At 45.3% G+C, this 19,176-nt stretch overlaps 1 protein-coding gene across 4 annotated transcripts in view; it reads left to right on the top strand.

The window, feature by feature from the left end:
* The window catches only part of TRIP4 (thyroid hormone receptor interactor 4), a 43,374-nt gene that overhangs the window by 20,526 nt on the left and 3,672 nt on the right, over positions 1-19,176 (top strand). For all 4 annotated transcript variants that reach the window (XM_085850451.1, XM_085850450.1, XM_085850449.1 and 1 more), the window contains 7 exons: positions 3,047-3,174; positions 7,756-7,962; positions 8,090-8,247; positions 10,004-10,222; positions 12,033-12,147; positions 14,536-14,729; positions 18,090-18,211. In XM_085850451.1, the coding sequence (XP_085706577.1) occupies positions 3,047-3,174; positions 7,756-7,962; positions 8,090-8,247; positions 10,004-10,222; positions 12,033-12,147; positions 14,536-14,729; positions 18,090-18,211 (1,143 nt within the window). The remainder of the gene's footprint in view (positions 1-3,046; positions 3,175-7,755; positions 7,963-8,089; positions 8,248-10,003; positions 10,223-12,032; positions 12,148-14,535; positions 14,730-18,089; positions 18,212-19,176) is intronic.

Below are 19,176 nucleotides of genomic sequence, written 5' to 3'. Positions count from 1 at the left end.
GTTTGTTAAGAAAGTAGATGGGAGGGTTTGCCAGATGGTCTTTTCAGAGAGTGAGAGTGTGAAATGTTTTTTGATTGAAATGCTGTACATAATTCCAAGTGTTTGACCAGTTTGTGATTTTTTTTTTTTTTTTCAAGGTCTAAAGAGAGGGGAGAGGCTGCAGCCTACCTGTCTGAAGGATGAGGGATGTTACAGCAGAGGGTGGAGTCATCAGTAAATAGATAAAGATGATTTTCCAGAGAGTCAGAGATCATTGATGAAGATCAGGAATAGGACTGGGCCCAGAACACTGCCTTGGGGCACTCCAGCCTTGACAGGGAGAGGAGATGAAAGGATTCTGTTGAGAGCCACATGTTGGTTATGAGAGTAGAGCTGAGGAAATCAGTAAGCCATGTGTGGAGTTGACCTTGGATGCCATTGGCAGGAAGTTTGGAGAGTAAGGCAGAATGCCTGACAGTATTAAAAGCATGAGATCTGTCCAGAGAGATGGCCCTGATCTCATGTCTGATATTGAGGGCCTCCATCCATTGCTGGTTGAGTAGAAGCAGCATGTCCAAGGTGGAGTGACCTGGTCTGAATCGAAATTGGTGATCTGAGATGATTCTGTTGGAGAAAAGAAAGGATTTTATATCAACTGCGATTATGGATTCCATGACCTTCCTGATGATTGGAAGGAAGCTGATAGGTTGCTTCCCATCATGAGGATTGTCACATGTGTAATCTTTATTCACACCAACATGTGTTCAGCCACACAAAAACACGAAAAACCACACACCAATCACAACCAACACACAACACATACTAACACACAAGCCACACACCAACTACATGCCCCACCACACACTCCAACATAAGGGTGTCGATCGCTATTGAGATGTTGGGAGGACATGCAAGCGCATTGAAGCCAATATGTCTACGAGTCAGGTCAGGTCAGGTATAGGAGTATGTGCCAGAGCAGCACGTCGCTGTGTCCACTTTCCGCCGGTACTCCAGGGGCTTCCGTCTGGCCATCCCCCAGGCAGATGCCTGGCCCATCCCCATCTCCTTGAGATGTCTTCGAGTGTGGGGCCCTTAGGAGGGTTCCGGAAAATGTAGAATTACTTAAGCATTTTATGGCTGCTTGTGCGAAGCACTTATAATTAAGATAACCTAACTTTGCATAATTGATATATTCCATCCATCCATTGGGACCATACTCTGTGCAGAGCGTTGGTGCTGCCCAAGCAGACTCCTTGGCTATTGGGCACAATCCTGGACGGGTCGCCACTCCGACACAGTATACCAGCATGCTGGCACTCATTTTGCCGACCTCAGAAAGATGACAGGCAGAGTCAACCCCACCGGGTATTAATTAAACAACTGAGTGTGATTTGAACTCAGGATCCTTGGATCCCAAGCCCACCACCCTCACCATTAAGCCAACACCAGGCATAATTGATATATTGTGACTTGATTGTCTTGATTATCATACTGTCGTCGCAAGTATCACGTTGCTTTCCCATCGTTACTTGTCAACATTGTTGGGCTCTCATTGTAGTGTGGCAAAAATTTCACCACTGTTGAACTCGCTCATGATTGAGTGGAATTTTGGAAATAGTTGTACAACGAAGAAAAGATGCTATTTTCATTGAAATGGCAGATGCCATTTTATTTCAAGCTAATTTGAATTCAGAGATGCGGTTGAACAAGTACCAATGCTGAATTATTCCAGTAACTCCCTCTTAGTTAGACTTCCCAAATCCAGGCTCACCGCACACCTCCACTCTTTTGTTCCTCTTCTCTCCTATTTGGGGAATTGCTTTCCAGATGCTGTTCACTAGCACTCTTCCCTTCAGGACTTCACGCAAGAGCTGCAAGCTGCAATAGGAAATTATGAAAGAGCGATCTGGCTACGTTCATTTGTACACATGTATGCTGCAACTTAACTCTATTCTAAATTGCCTTCTTCTTTGTTGTAAATTTAACAAGGACCTGATACTCTAGATCTCCAACCTTTTGGGTGGTACGTACGTACGTACGTACGTACGTACGCACGCACACTCACTCACGCACACTCACTCACGCACACCCTATTTAACAGGAAACAAGGCAAAAAGAGCCTCACAAATATCGTACACAAGCCAAATTACCAACATAGTTGCCATGTCAACATAATCCGGCCAATCATAGCAGGTTGGGATTATGTCATGAGGAGTAGATATCTGTATTATGAAAGCTAAATGTTCAATGGTTTATGAAATATCACGTACACAAAAGTACAATTCAAGGACAGATGATCGGATGGTCGGACGGAGCTCAATTTAACATTCCCCATGATCTCCGACTTTATCGGATGGGTGGGGGACAGAAAATGATTGAGATAAATGACAGACACTTCTTTGCACAGTTTGTGACTTTGCGGGCAATGCGGCTTGTTCCCGTAGTTTTATATGGAAGAATGTCTTTAGGCATGCACTCGAGCGCGTGATTGCTGTCCCATAATGCATTTGGCTGTGTTGTCATGGAAACCTATCAAAACCCCAGTCTTCCTGCTTTGGCATCACGAGCTGGACTTTTATACCTGATGATTCTGACATCTTGATATACCACAAAATATATTTCCTGTGGAAGTGATGGGAAGAGCTTGTGGTCTTCTGATGGTTTCATGGTGTTGTGCGTTTGCTCTTGATCTCTTCTGTTAAAAGAAGCATGAGGTCATTCACGTATCCTTTTCAGGGAGTTTATCTTATCGGCAAAGGCATGTGTGTTCCTGCTATAAACTTCCTTTACCAACAGAACCACATTGCACTGTTGCAACAGCATGGCTGTTCGTTTAGTGTTTATTCAATGAAAAATCCCAAATGACTGTCTTGCTTCATAGAATATGTAAATGGTACATCTCAGGAATTCTTAGCCTAAGACTTGTCTTTTAACATATACCACCGACATGGCAGAGCCCTTATCCTTCTCCACCCTTTTTTAATTACACGAATATGAAAATGCTACACCCTGGTTATACGAAGGTTGCTTTAGATTCTCAAATAACTCATGGACCCTTTCTGTGCAGAGCAAGACAAGTTCCAGAAGCCAGAGAAGGGAAAGAAGAAAGGAAAAAACAAGGCGGAAACAAAGGGCTCCAATTTGAACTCTGACCCTCAGACGTCTTCAGAGAGAGACTCTGCACTTCAGGACAAGGTGAGACTTGAATATGGTGGTTTTAGATGAATTCTGCCGTTCGGCACAAGATCCCACCAACTAGAAGAATTGTCAATATTGCAACGGATGTAATGGACCCCAGAGCTAATTACCTCATGACATGTTTACCCCAAGGAATTGTGGGATATAACTAGGGTCAGTTTATTTCAATATTGTTTTGAAGGAGAGAGATATCAATGATGCCATTTTACTGTGTTTGGTGATCCCCAACCTCCTAATTGATGATGATGATGATTGTTCAAAGTGAATTTCCACATTCTTGGGAACATAGTACAGTAATATGATTATCGAAGGTTATCAAGATGTAATGACAACAGGTGGCGTATAACCTGATTGGATTAAATGGTTCATGGAATATTACAGTTTGTACGAGGAATTCAAATCAAAATTACAGGTTTTACCAAAGTAAACACTGCATGTCGTCATTGAGAGTGAAGTGAAATTTGTAGATAAGTTCTGCTGCAATTGTCGGTTGCGTCATGGAAAAATAACTTTGTACTGTACTTTGCTGGTGTTGTGTTGCTTTAGTTGTTTTCCGGAAGTAATGAAGTTGACGTTTTGTAAATATGTATATCTGGGACCATTTGAGCACTAAATTAGTAACTTCTGTAGAGAAAACAAGAAAAAGAGCAATCAGAGATTGCAGACCCTTGCCAGGACTTGTTTTGTGTGATGTTTGGGTAGTTTTGTGTGGTGTTTGTGTTCTGGTGTGTTACGTAATTAATAAGAGACATAATTAGAACTGCCACTTTTATAACTGCTGGCATTGATGACTGGGTACCAAGACGTCCCGCTTTGATGCAACCACACTTTGATGGGACAACTGACCCTGACCCATGACGATTTTTATTATTCAATTTAATTTAGAATGGGATTAAAATAAATTCAATTCAAATCAAATGGAAGACCATGTCGGTACTGTCCTGCATTGGAGTAATCAGAAGGAACCCGAATAAGCAAAAATCAAAGATGAAGTCGTCAGGAGGAACCTGGATAGGATTCACATTTCAGTTGCTGCTCCTCCACCCTCAAACCCATCCAGGCACAGCCAAGAGAGCCTTATTAATAAATAAATAAATACATAAATAAATAAAAAAACACCCAGATCAAAATAGTTAAATATTTCTGGCTACCAGACCATGTGTCTGATCAAGTTGAAATTTAAAATGTGTATTCCCCCATCACTACTAGATCATAATTGTGAAGTTTCACATTGATTGGTCAAGCGGTTCCAGAGAAAACATGAGTTAATATTTTTCTTCAATCCAATATGGCTGCCAAACCATGTGAATAATCAATTATTCCTCAACAAACTTGGACACACAAGGCTTGTGGAACATTTGTGACGTTTCCCCTCGATCTGTCCAGCTGTTCTGGAGAAAAAGATTTTTTAATAAGTCTGAGGGTAAATCCAACATGGCTGCCAAACCATGCGACCTCTGAAGTCGTATGTGCAAACCTTTTGTTCCTCATGGATAGGCGGTCATACATGTAAAGTTTTGCCTCAATCTGTTCTGCCACTTCAGAGAAAAACATTTTTCCTGAAGGTTTAAAAAAAAAAACAACCAAAAAAAACAATATGGCTGCCGAATCATGTGACCGATGACGTGATCACTTTTTTTTACTGTGGACCATTTTTTTCCCCTCGATGACCCTCAAAAGATTTCATACTGAGCAGATGTAGCGTTCTGCATGTGCAATTATGACATCATAACGAAGGCACCGACATATGACCTCATAAAAAATCACACTCATTGCCCATGAGGAGTACTTGCCATGTGCTAAGTTTCATTTTTTTTTCCTTGGTGAGGTTTCCGAGATACAGAGGTCCAAAGTTTTTCAATTTTTCCAACATGGCTGCCATATTACGTGACATATGGCGTCATAATTATCATTAGACATTCTACATGAGTAGTCGCACCGATGGTGAAACACGAAAGTTATTTTCAGACAAACAAATGGACACATGCAATACCCTCTCCTTCAGCGAGGGTAAAAAAAGCCTTTGAGAAATGAATCCTCAACGTAAAAATAGGACTGCGCGTCCTGAAGCTCACCTGGATCAGGAGCAACAGTCACTCAAACCCCCCACAAACCCCCTTTAACTTAGGCCTTAACGGCATGTGGATAGTGTGTCACGCCGCCTGGCCAACGTGTCGCGCCGCCTGGCCGACGTGTCACGCCGCCTGGCCGACGTGTCGCGCCGCCTGGCCGACGTGTCGCGCCGCCTGGCCGACGTGTCGCGCCGCCTGGACAACGTGTCGTGCCGCGCCGCCTGGCCGACGTGTCGCGCCGCCTGGCCGACGTGTCGCGCCGCCTGGCCGACGTGTCGCGCCGCCTGGACAACGTGTCGTGCCGCGCCGCCTGGACGACGTGCCGCGCCGCCTGGCCGACGTGTCGCGCCGCCTGGCCGACGTGTCGCGCCGCCTGGACAACGTGTCGTGCCGCGCCGCCTGGCCGACGTGTCGCGCCGCCTGGCCGACGTATCGCGCCGCCTGGCCGACGTGTCGCGCCGCCTGGCCGACGTGTCGCGCCGCCTGGACAACGTGTCGTGCCGCGCCGCCTGGCCGACGTGCCGCGCCGCCTGGCCGACGTGCCGCGCCGCCTGGACGACGTTCCGCGCCGCCTGGACGACGTGTCGCGCCGCCTGGACGACGTGTCGCGCCGCCTGGACGACGTGTCGCGCCGCCTGGACGACGTGTCGCGCCGCCTGGACGACGTGTCGCGCCGCCTGGACGACGTGTCGCGCCGCCTGGACGACGTGTCGCGCCGCCTGGACGACGTGTCGCGCCGCCTGGACGACGTGTCGCGCCGCCTGGACGACGTGTCGCGCCGCCTGGACGACGTGTCGCGCCGCCTGGACGACGTGTCGCGCCGCCTGGCCGACGTGTCGCGCCGCCTGGCCGACGTGTCGCGCCGCCTGGCCGACGTGTCGCGCCGCCTGGCCGACGTGTCGCGCCGCCTGGACGACGTGTCGCGCCGCGCCGCCTGGCCGACGTGTCGCGCCGCGCCGCCTGGCCGACGTGTCGCGCCGCGCCGCCTGGCCGACGTGTCGCGCCGCGCCGCCTGGCCGACGTGTCGCGCCGCGCCGCCTGGCCGACGTGTCGCGCCGCGCCGCCTGGCCGACGTGTCGCGCCGCGCCGCCTGGCCGACGTGTCGCGCCGCGCCGCCTGGCCGACGTGTCGCGCCGCGCCGCCTGGCCGACGTGTCGCGCCGCGCCGCCTGGCCGACGTGTCGCGCCGCGCCGCCTGGCCGACGTGTCGCGCCGCGCCGCCTGGCCGACGTGTCGCGCCGCGCCGCCTGGCCGACGTGTCGCGCCGCGCCGCCTGGCCGACGTGTCGCGCCGCGCCGCCTGGCCGACGTGTCGCGCCGCGCCGCCTGGCCGACGTGTCGCGCCGCGCCGCCTGGCCGACGTGTCGCGCCGCGCCGCCTGGCCGACGTGTCGCGTCGCGCCGCCTGGCCAACGTGTCGCGCCGCCTGGCCAACGTATCGCGCCACCTGGACAGCGTATTTCGCCTTCAAATCAAATGGCTGTGCTGTGTTCACACAAACTTACACCGACAAGTAATCCATAATCGGATTGACTCCTCTGAAGTTTTGACAGACTAACTTCCATTCACAGACCTTAGTTCATGAAAACCTCATGACTTGGTTTCGGGTGAACCGATGCTCTCAGAAACATGGTTAATCATCTGTTGTGTGCACTTGTGATATTTTGCAGCTGATCGTGGACGATTGGGATGAAGCTGTTAGCTTGTGGAGTAAAGAAAAAGAGTGGAGAAAATTCACTGTAGTTATTCCCTCATAATGCATTTCTAAAATATAAGGTTGTGAAGGGAAATTTTTGATAATGATTGGATATTGTAATTCTCACTTTTTGAAACCTGGTTCTTTGTTTCAATTTAACCCCAATGTACCATTTTGCTACCATGTAGGCAGGGCATTATTTGTCCTGGCCACTGTATGATTCCAAAGGCCTGGACTTGTAAAATATCATCGGGCATGTTTTTAATCCACCTTTTAGAACAACTGACAATCAGCTCTACCTTCCTTTCCAAATACAGTTCTCAGAAATGCAGCACATCCTGCTCGTTGATCTATATACCTATTCTCAAGTGTTTGTACATTATTCTCTCACAGCCAAACCGTAGTACCTGGAGACCCCAAATTTTGGGTTGTATGTCCTTCAGAATCTGAGAAACGTTTAAAGCTACCACACGTTGGCATTGACGTCCGTTTTGAGGCCATCAAAGGCTGCTATGAAGTGCAAATTGGGATGTGGGGTCAGGCAGTGCTGCCACCGGCCTGCAGGCCAAAAGTAACCACCTTGAGGCCAAAAACTCCACAGCTTTTCAATATCCAACACATCCAAAAACCACCGCCATGAAGAGCTCTTCCAGCCGGTTAGCGCCCAGTATACCCTGCTAGTAATGCAATAAAATGGACTTTGGTACTTTAAAAAGACAAAAGATATATTTTTCTGCAACCTCTAAAATCAACCAGAAGTCATTATTGAGATGGAAACAGCTCCCTTCTTTGAAACCCACTTGTGGAGAGCAGGTTGCTACAGATGGTGGCCCAAAGAAGACCAAGTTTGTTTCCCTGTACAGCAAGGAGGGTGAGCATCGGCTGACTGTGTTACTGCCTGGGCGACACTCGTGCGACTGCTTGGCACAAAAGCATGCCCTCATCAACAACTGCATGGAGTGTGGGCGCATCGTTTGCAGGCAGGAGGGCTCGGGTCCTTGTCTCTTCTGTGGAAATCTAGTGAGTGGAGCTGGGCGATGGGGGAAGAGTGGGCAAATAGGTGGAGAGTGAAGAAAAATCATAAAGTATTGTCGGTTGACCTAGTTGTTTTTTTTGGAGTGAAAAGCCTTTTTTGTGTCCTGCACAGGTGTGCACTCAAGAAGAGATGGAGGTATTGTCTCATAATTCCAACAAGAGTGAGAAACTCCGGAGGAAGTTGCTGGGAAACGATGAGGATCGTATCGGGCAGGGCCTCGATAAAGCCATCCAACACCGCGACAAGTTGCTAGACTACGACAAAAACTGGTGTGTTGGAATTCAGTTAGCCTTGTGTTGGCGGTAATTTGGCCAGTTATGTGAGGCTTCTTGTGCAACGTTTCCATACACAACTCATCCCGCATTGTGAACCTTGCTGACCCTGATATTGTGTTATCACGTTACATTAGCCAAGCCGAATCGGCTGCAAATTTGAGCTGTCCTGGATTTTTTTTTTCGGACCTTCTTCCCAAGTGGGCAAAAAGCAGGATCTATGAAAGTACATCACAGCACTGACCAATCAAGTGAAAAAGGGGCAAAAGTGTTTAATCCATATCCGGATTTATTGCGTTTGCTTCGAGTTGTCTCTGTGCTTTTAATATTCACGTATATTTTATTTTATTTTATTTCTCGTAATAAATTAGCTCTAAAAGAGTTCACAAGGAATCCCAAGGAAATTTGACGTCGGAGGCGACCATTCGGCTCATCCAGCCTGTGCTACACAAGCACCAGATTCAATAAATCTATCCAAGCTTAATGACGTAATTTCTTTGAAGGGATGGGGGTAAGAATAGGGATAAGAAAAGTGGCTAAGATTTTCTTAATTGTGAACACTATAGATTTTATTAATTGAAGGTCAAAATAGAGTCATACTTGGACAAATAATGGGTGTGGGGAGGAATGAGGGGCAGGAGAGGACAAGGCATAGGGTGGACAAGATGGATACAGAAGGAAACTTTCAGGAGGGAAAACTGGAAATTTGGAAGAAGTGATTGGGGTTGTGGTGGGGTAGGGGGGGTTAATGAGGGTAGAAAAGATCATAGTTTCGTATTGGGAATGATCTGAGATGCTAAACGGCTGTCTTGAAGACCTGGAGGGAATGACTCAAATGTGAACGATAAAGACATTTAGCTTGCATCTTAAAAGCCATTATAACCAGCAAACCACCAACTGGCATCTCAACAATCATTTGGAGAGAGAGCATCTGTTTATATTTAAGATCACATTAACATCTAAACCTCATTTGATTGCAATTGCTCTCCAATACGTTAACTCGTGGTTTCCCCACGAGAGAGTTTGTGTGTAGTATATTTTTTAATACATCTGTTTTTCCCCTCATTTATTTGACTGGCCTGATTATATATATTTATATATATATATATATATATATATATATATATATATATATATATATATATATATATATATATATATATATATATATATATATATATATTTTTTGCCATTTTGGAAAGCAACAGGACTGGTGATGTGGAAAATCGTCATGATTTTGTGTTCAGCACATCACAGCTGGTTTGCATCTATGCTGAGAACTTGAACTTGCTGTTGATGCAGTGCCCCCTGTAGGTTAGAGCAAGAATTAATAATTTGTTCACGGTGCTGGTGATAACTCGTGTCCTGTTTGCGAAAGACACCTTAGGATCTTTAACATCCACTAGCTAATGATAGCTGAAGGAACACCAGCTTAAAGTCCTTCTAATGGATGACACGTACATTGATGCCTCGCTCTGCATGAGAAATGCCAGAATGACAGTTTACAGCTGGTTCGGGATTCAAACCCAGGCTCTCCAGCTCAGAGGCGAGCATACATACCTGAGCTATCCTGCCAGCTCTAAATGGAGGACAAATAACGTTGAACATGATGATGTTGCTCACCAACCTTATCGATTGAAATGCAGCTTCCTTGAGTTCATTAAATGCCTGCCGGCTCTCAATGAGCTAAAAAAAAAATGGACTTGGCAATAAAGAAAGCTGGTTTTACTTTCCTTCCTCGCTCCCTCCTCAGCATAAAGAGGACGCAGGTCATCGACGATGAGTCGGACTACTTTGCATCTGATTCAAATCTCTGGATAAGCATGACTGAACGTGAGGCATTGAAGAAGCGAGAGGAGGAACGACATGCTTTGCGTCATGCCTCACGACTCAGCCGCGGAGTAAAGTTGGACCTGGCTGGGCGTCGTGTGCTTCTGGACGATGAACCATTGATGCCTGACGTCAGTGCCAAGTGGGTACATGTGTGAGCATTTCTCTGGCGTTAAGAGCTCAGCCTTGAATAATGATCCATTAACAATACTGGTTTATGTGCTACCCCCTTTTTTATTGCTCAGCTAATTCACTTTATAGTGTTATGCGCAGTTAATATTTTTTTCGACCTTGTCATTTTTTCCATTTAATACCAGAAAATCGAAGAGGAAAAAAAAATGTACAAAAAGGTGACATCCCTTTACGCATATGTCACGTCTTCATTTGCAGCTCTTTCCCCTTGAAGAAAGAACAAACGGGTAAACGAGCAAAATGGATGACAATTTTCCTGTGTTTGTGGCAGGGAAGTTGCCTGGTCCTGAGTCCAGCACAAATAAATAAAGACTCTTCAGACTTTTGCCTTAAGTCCTCGATCACTAATCTTGCATATTGCTGAAACAAATGTTTTGCCTGAGGTTTCAAAATAAGGAAGTGGGTATGAAGGGGGAGGAGGCGTATCCACAAGGATAATTCTGTTATCCGCCCCACTGCTGGCCCATGTGCTGTCTGTTGAGGAGGGTAGTGCTACTAAAGCGGCTACCTGATCACAGTTGATAATAAAATCCACCGGGTAGTTTGCCATTACCTTCTCAGTGAGGTTGGCATTTGTGCCTGCAATTATCAGCTTGTCATCCAGTACCCTCGGTAGTTGAGCCAAGCCAGAACCTTGTACTTTGGCTACAAGCAGGATATAGAATATAGTGGCTATTTGTTCTGTTTGAACGTTATTTGTTTATAAAAAAAAAAATTAAGTGGTTGAACTTGTGGGTCAGTGGGGAGGGGGAGGCATGGGGAAGGGACCTGATAATAGACTTTCATTGTCGGGCCATAGCTTGCTGATCACCTCTCACACATTGTTACCTCCGCCACCGAAGGTGAAGGACATTATGTTTTCACCCCTGTCTGTCTGTCTTTGTTTGTTTGTTTGTTTGTTTGTTTGTGTACAGGATATCTCAAAAAGTTGTGGATGGATTCGGACGAAACTTGGTGGACAGGTTGGGTGTGTGGCATGGACGAATTGATTCCGTTTTGGTGAATATCTGAATCCGGATCTGGATATGAGATTTTAAAAAGTGATTCTTCACCATTGAGAGATAGTGATAAACCAATATATAGCACGATGTCTCAAAAATGTGTTGGGCCCGATATGTTCTCGTGGATCAGGCATTGTGTGGCGGAGGTATGTGCTCTACCGAGTGCCCTTCTAGTCTTGTTGAAATTGTGATCTTGCTGTTGTACAGCACTCCATGATAATGTGGGTGCCTGGCTGCATGCTCTACACATTCCTGAACAAAGAATGATGTTTCCAGCTCAAATTAAACACCGTTTTCTGTGCCGAAGCACTTCATACTGAAATATAATCTGTTATTCTCTGACTGTAAGCGAAAGCAAAGATGAGATGAATATAATGCTTTAGATTGTGTTTAGTTTTTTCCCCTCATAATTGATGTCGGTCGCAAAGAAACGTGGAAAAATTAATACTTGGCAAAGCATGACCAACATTTGGTTTTCCTATCTGAGTACTTGTGTTCAAATCCCATGTACTGTGTCAATTCATCCATTATGCATCAACGTCCTTACGAATCACGAAAAAGAACATTGATGTATTCAAATGTCTCCGTCCTTCATGGGATTTATGTCCAATCCCCCATGAGTCTGGGGTCATTTTTAATAAAATGCACTGGAGATGGAGTAGAATGCAAGATTACTTTGTGAATGAAGTTGCAGGTGCTTGATAATTTTATTATTATGGTTATTATTGATTATCGCTATATGTGTCTTGCCTCCCGCAGTCACATGGAATCAACGCCTGCTCTCATTCCATGCCAAAATGCACAGGAGTCGCACTTGCAGCAGTCGTCAAGACGAGAGCTCGTTAATCCCCGGGTTCAGGGAGAGGCTCCCCAGGTGGCTTGTTTATTTATTTGTTTATTTATTTATTATTTCTACATCATGATTCATTGTTGTTTAGGTTCATATTCATCGGGATTGTTGTTTAGTGGATCTTTTTACTCGCGTACACAAAGCATAAAGTGTGATTCAGCAATTGGTTCATGTCCGTCCATCAGTCCATCTTCCCAGTTTATGATCGAGGAACAACTTATTTAAATCAAATGTTATGTTTTGAACACGAATCAGAACATTAATAGGAAGAGACAAGTCTTTTGTTTTAACGTATCTGGGCTTTGAATGCGTCCCGATCGTACATGCACGGAGAGGCGTGAGATATTTTACTCTGTTTGCCTATCTGGCAGTCAAACAAAATTGAAAATCATTCCAAACAGGAAACGCACTGTTTTTTTAAGTATATTATAAAGGACACAAACAACAGGCACAAATAACTAATGTAACTTGTGAGATAGGGTGATTTAATAGACTGCAGAAAATGGCAGTAAATTCTGGAATTAATTTATTTATACAACTTTTACGATCTTTATTTTATGTAAATTAATTTATACACTTGAAGACTGCAGAACACAAGTTGCCTTCTTGTCACTTCCGAGAACCTCTAGTTTTTCAGTAGTGCACTTCAATTTAAATAAAGAGTCAATGGGGTGGTGTATACGGTTGGTATTCAGGACTGCTTCTGGAATAGTTCAATAGCACGAAACTTCCTGATTTTTTAAAAATTAAAACGATCATTAAAATCACTTTTATTAATAATGAAGTGCAGTACTGCATGCACTTTACCACTGCCTGGGGTATCGTGTACTATGAACTCTCGAGTTGAATTTTGCTGCTGGTTTTGTAGAAGCTGCTTCCTTGTTTTTTTTTCTTTTTTACAGGTTTCGTTTCGAGTTTAAAGTTTAGAAACAGGTTCCAAATGCAAGAGAAGGTAGGAATCAAGCTGACTTCGAATTAATGGCTTTGGAAGAGATACCAAGGCAAAGACCGTGAGTGACAGCGGAAGCGATTTGGTGAGAATCAATAAAGTTGGGAAATTTGGAACCAAGCACCATCAGAGATGGCTAGATCTGTAAAAACTGGTGCATTTAGTGAAATGAAGCTTTTGGAACTTTACAGTGTGCAGGGAGGGTATCAGTAACTCGCAAAGCCTTTCAACTGACTTGAAAAATTATGAGACATTTAGAGCTGCACCAATGCACCATCTAGCAGAAGCTTATTCAATTAATCATCTTGTGTAAGAATTATTATGAGATCCGTCATGTTCTCGATGTAAGATGGAATCATGCTCTCGAAGCATATTCTCTAATAACATAGATACCAACAAAGATTACGACGAATCGTGAGTTTAAGAAGCTCCAGGACATCCGGATCTGCTGAAGCAAGTCCAGGAGAATACTGTTATTCAAGTATCACCGTGATTCTTTGGAATAGAATGATAAAAAGACTTTAAAAAAAAAAAAAGATCTCTTTTATTGTCTTTACACAAGAATCGGGGAATTATATCAACTTCCTAAAACTCTCATGAGATGGAAAATGTGATTAATGAAAGCGTGAATCAGAATTACGAAACAATGTCCTTTTATGGAATATTGAATTGTATAAAGCCGCATATGCAACATCTCACAATCAATCAAGCAATCAATAAATTTATTTTCTTATGTTGCACTTTTCATTTGGAAATAAAATCTCAATGTGCTTTACAAAGAAGAAAGAGTAAAAATTCTGAAAAAGTAACTTCAATAAGGAGAGATTTTAAAAGAAACCTGTAGTTGATGAGTGGTGGATGAAGTCAATGGGACGTTGATCGAGATGCGCTAACCGCCGTGGTTAAGGAAGGAGAAGCTGACGTTTTGGGCATTCACCCTTCATCAAAGCAAAGGAGGAAATAATATGAGTGAGGAAAGTGAAAAAAAATTAAAAACTTTATCGTTAAGAAATCGTTGCGGCCTCTTCCAAGTCAAGGCAAGGTTGAGGAGGCCAAAAAACATGGCTGCTTCGGACCCCAGCGAGATTATCCAGGATACACCTTCATACCATACAGAGCAAGGTGGCCGAGGATAGCCTGATGAAGGCTATAATTACATAAGGCCGTTAACTATCTTCAACAGGGGTGTTTTTTAAACTCAAACACTCAATTTTTCAGTCATGCACTTCATTGGAGTTTTTTTTATTATGCATGCAAAGTTTCAGGCTGCTCGGTTTTATGGTTTTGTAGTTGTGGAGGACGCACGCACGCACACTTATTTGTTTATAGATGAAATAATCGATCTATAATGTTCAGATATTGTAAATCTGATTTTGAAAAGCATTTTTCCCATGAAGGAAGCCTGTGCAGTCCCACACGTCAAGTGTTTGATGGGAATTCTTAAAATTTCCCCCAAATCGTAGTGGGTTGAAGTGAAGGACTCGAGGAATTTGTGCAACAGCTCATCCATTGGAGGGAATCCTTGGCCTGAGGATCAAGAATTGGACTGCATGCATCCACGAGTCCAAGATCGAGGATTCCTCGAAATCTCCGATGCTGGTCTGTGCCTGAGCCTTCACCAGCCCTGGGCCTCACTCCTCATCAGGGGTATCAAAACGTGAGTTTTGATTGAAAGTATGTAATTTCCTTTTGTTGTACCTCTTGTGTTCCTTCTCACCAATTGATTATGTATTTGTGATATTGTGTGCAGTTCTTTTGCCCAGGAAATTATTTTATTTTTGGAATCATGGCTTGAATAATTGTGGTGGATTTTGGGTGGCTGCTCCAGTGGCATTTGCATTTGATGTCATGGATTGAGTGGCATGTTCTATTTGGTGTCGGGGATTGAGCAGTGTCGGGCTTGGTGTCACTCAGGCATTGAGTAGCGTGTTGTGTTTGGTGTCGGAGATTGAGTGGCGTGTTCTATTTTGTGTCAGGGATTGAGCAGTGTGTTGTATGTGAGTCAGGGATTGAGTGGTGTGTTGTGTTTGGTGTCACTGCATCAGCAGCACGTTGTTTTTACTGTCCTCGCATCAGCGCCTTGTTGTGTTTCATGTTGTGGATTGAGCTGTCACGTTGCTTGTGTCCTGTATTGAGTTTCATGTTGTGTTTGGTGTGAGGAGTTGAGTGGCGTGTTGTGTTTGGTGTCCCTGCCGCTGTGCCATCTTGTGTTTTGTGTCGTACTTTGAGCTGATGTGTTGTTTTTGGTGTCTCAGATGAAGTGGCATGTTGTGTTTTGTGTCGAGGATTGAGTGGCCTGTTCTATTTCATGTCTGGCATTGAGTGGTGTGTTGGGTTTGGTGTCACGGATTGAGCATCATGTTGGGTTTGGTGTTGGGGAATTGAGCAGCATTCTGTGTTTGGTGTCAGGAGTTTGAGCGACATGTTGGGTATGGTGTCGGTGGTTTGATTGGCGTGTTGTATCTTGTGTCAGGGATTGAGCAGTGTGCTGTTGAGGTTGTCAGGGATTAAGTGGCGTGTTGTGTTTGGTGTGAGCAATTGAGCGACATTTTGTGTTTGGTGTTAGGGGTTTGAAGGTTTGAGCGACATGTTGGGTTTGGTGTTGGTTTGAGCGACATGTTGGGTTTGGTGTTGGTTTGAGCGACATGTTGGGTTTGGTGTTGGTTTGAGCGACATGTTGGGTTTGGTGTTGGTTTGAGCGACATGTTGGGTTTGGTGTTGGTTTGAGCGACATGTTGGGTTTGGTGTTGGTTTGAGCGACATGTTGGGTTTGGTGTTGGTTTGAGCGACATGTTGGGTTTGGTGTTGGTTTGAGCGACATGTTGGGTTTGATGTTGGGGGTTTAAGCGGCATGCTGTGTTTGGTGTTGGTGGGTTTGCACGACATGTTGGGTTTGATGTTGGGGGTTTGAGCGACATGTTGGGTTTGATGTTGGGGGGTTTGAGCGGCATGCTGTGTTTGGTGTTGGTGGGTTTGCACGACATGTTGGGTTTGATGTTGGGGGTTTGAGCGACATGTTGGGTTTGATGTTGGGGGTTTGAGCGGCATGCTGTGTTTGGTGTTGGTGGGTTTGCACGACATGCTCGCTTTGATGTTGGCGGGCTTGCGCGGCATGCTGTGTTTGGTGTTGGTGGGTTTGCACGACATGTTGGGTTTGGTGTTGGTTTGAGCGACATGTTTGGTTTGGTGTTGGTTTGAGCGACATGTTGGGTTTGGTGTTGGTTTGAGCGACATGTTGGGTTTGGTGTTTGTTTGAGCGACATGTTGGGTTTGGTGTTGGTTTGAGTGACATGTTTGGTTTGGTGTTGGTTTGAGCGACATGTTGGGTTTGGTGTTGGTTTGAGCGACATGTTGGGTTTGGTGTTGGTTTGAGCGACATGTTGGGTTTGGTGTTGGTTTGAGCGACATGTTGGGTTTGGTGTTGGTTTGAGCGACATGTTGGGTTTGGTGTTGGTTTGAGCGACATGTTGGGTTTGGTGTTGGTTTGAGCGACATGTTGGGTTTGATGTTGGGGGGTTTAAGCGGCATGCTGTGTTTGGTGTTGGTGGGTTTGCACGACATGTTGGGTTTGGTGTTGGTTTGAGTGACATGTTGGGTTTGGTGTTGGGGGTTTGAGCGACATGTTATGTTTGTTGTCGGAGATTGAGTGACATGCTGTGTTTTGTGTTGGTGGGTTGAGCGATATGTTGGGTTTGACGTTGGGGGATTGAGTGGCATGCTGTGTTTTGTGTTGGTGGGTTGAGCGATATGTTGGGTTTGACGTTGGGGGATTGAGTGACATGCTGTGTTTTGTGTCGGGGGGGGTTGAGCGGCACATTGTGTTGGTGTGTGGGGTTTGAGCGCCATGTTGGGTTTGATCTAGGGGTTTGAGTAGCATGTTATGTTTGTTGTCGGAGATTGAGTGACATGCTGTGTTTTGTGTTGGTGGGTTGAGCGATGTTGGGTTTGACGTTGGGGGATTGAGTGACATGCTGTGTTTTGTGTCGGGGGGTGGAGCGGCACATTGTGTTGGTATCGGGGGTTTGAGCGTCATGTTGGGTTTGGTGTCACTGGTTTGAGCGTCATGTTGGGTTTGGTGTCACAGATTGAGTGACATACTGTGTTTTGTGTCGGGGGTTGAGCGGCACATTGTGTTGGTGTGTGGGGTTTGAGCATCATGTTGGGTTTGATCTAGGGGTTTGAGTAGCATGTTATGTTTGTTGTCGGAGATTGAGTGACATGCTGTGTTTTGTGTCGGGGGGTTGAGCGGCACATTGTGTTGGTGTGTGGGGTTTGAGCGTCATGTTGGGTTTGGTGTCATGGATTGAGCAACAGACATGCGTTTGGTGTTGGGGTGTTTGGTGTCAGGGATTGAACGGCGTGTTCTATTTGGTGTCAGCGATTGAACACCATGTTGTGTTTCGTGTTGTGGATCGAGCCAACATGTTGTTTTTGGTGTCCCGGATTGTGTGTCTTGTTGTGTTTGTTGTCACATATTGAGCACTATGTTGTATTTTGTGCTCGGGATTGAGTGGCGTCTTGTTCGCTGTCGTTGCTCTGGGGGAGTGTTGTATTGGGTGACATGTTTGGGGTCACTGTGATTGAACAGTGTGTGGTGTTTATTGTCACAGACTGAGCAGCCTGTGTTTCATGTCACAGTTTGAGAAGATTGTCTGTTGTTGAAGTAGGTTGTAGAGGAAAGAGAGGAGTCTATCGTTGCTGAGTGGAGTGGAGCAATCATGAGAGTTGTTAAACTCAGTGCACTGGTCTTGGTGGCTTGCATCAAAGGAAATAAGTTGCTTTATTCCAAGATTTATTTGTATTTACGATTATAAAACTAGTTTGGCTCTCAAACCAATATTTTAATGATTGTGTTTTGCATATTAAAAAAAAAAACTTATCTTTATGATCATTGCCATTTTTAAGCCTGCTTTTGTACTGTTTCGCTCGTCTGTGCCCAGTCATCATGAGCTACACTTAAACCAAAGAGACTCCACTCCACCGTTGTTATTTTGATGTATGCACGACGGGTGTACAGGACAGAAGGACGGTCGTGGTACACAGCCCATCGTGGTCGACTATGGATCGCAGCCGCTGCCGCGCGGCCTTCTCCCGAGGAGGTAGTCAATTTGGAGGAGATGTATCGGCACCTCAATCCTGGTAAGGTGTTTCCGAAAGGCTGGACCGAGGGCGTGAGTTGGTTCTTCTCTTTCTTAACATTGCATTATTTTCCCCCTTCCTGTTTCGTGACTTTCTCACGGTGCTTCATCATAACGTAAGATGATAATCAGAAAACCTAACGTTGAAGGAAATGATTGCTCATGCTTGGAGCTTGGCGGCAAATGCACATTGCTTTGTGCAATTTGAATCCCCTTTTCCCTCATGCTTGTGCAGCACCTCGCCGCGACAATTTAGAACTTGGCCGGGGTACCAGCACACAATGGCCGTTTTATAAAAGGGTTCTGTGGGATCTTTAACGCGCACAAGCAAATGCGACATTTTTATGTGAGACAGAGTCCAGATCACGTTTTGCTTCCATATGGTAAGGGTGTGTAGGGAGGGGTAAAGTGGGGGTGCATGAAAGGAAAGTACAGAGCGTAGAGTTATTTTCCTGTCATACGCCAGCAGGCGCGTGATGGGGGAGGGGTGTGGGCTCTGTATCTTATGCAAGCGTTTTGAGCGTGATACTTTTGCACGCTGCACTTTGGACCCGGGGGTTTCCCTTTCTGATGTTTTTTTTTTCCATCGTGGGTGTGGAGGCGGTGGGAAATGTGGAAAGGCGGTTGAATGGGGAGAAGGAGAATTGTCTCTTGAGGCGCTGCCACAGTGCTTGGGGAATCGATGGCTAATACCACCAAGTATTTTTCTTGCCAAGCCTGGCAGTCTGCCCACCCTTTAGTGATTATACAAGTGGCCTCTCTGAGCTGATAATTAATCTAAGCATTCGTCACGAGCATGCTCACACAGTACAGGCCACATGTTATGGGACCCCTAATTATTTGCCAGACGTTTAATTTGATGCTTCCTCAATTTGGGTTTTTTTTCAAGAATACAAATCTACTTCATCGACTATCTTTCAGCACTGCAGCTTTTTCGACCAATCCTCACCCTTCTGGGAGATAGAG

This window comes from Eptatretus burgeri, chromosome 12 (genome assembly GCF_056783735.1).
Source record: "Eptatretus burgeri isolate ZD-2024b chromosome 12, Ebu_testis_v1, whole genome shotgun sequence".
Taxonomy (NCBI): domain Eukaryota; kingdom Metazoa; phylum Chordata; class Myxini; order Myxiniformes; family Myxinidae; genus Eptatretus; species Eptatretus burgeri.
Note: the sequence above shows the minus strand (reverse complement) of the source record. Positions and strands in the feature narration are given on the sequence as shown.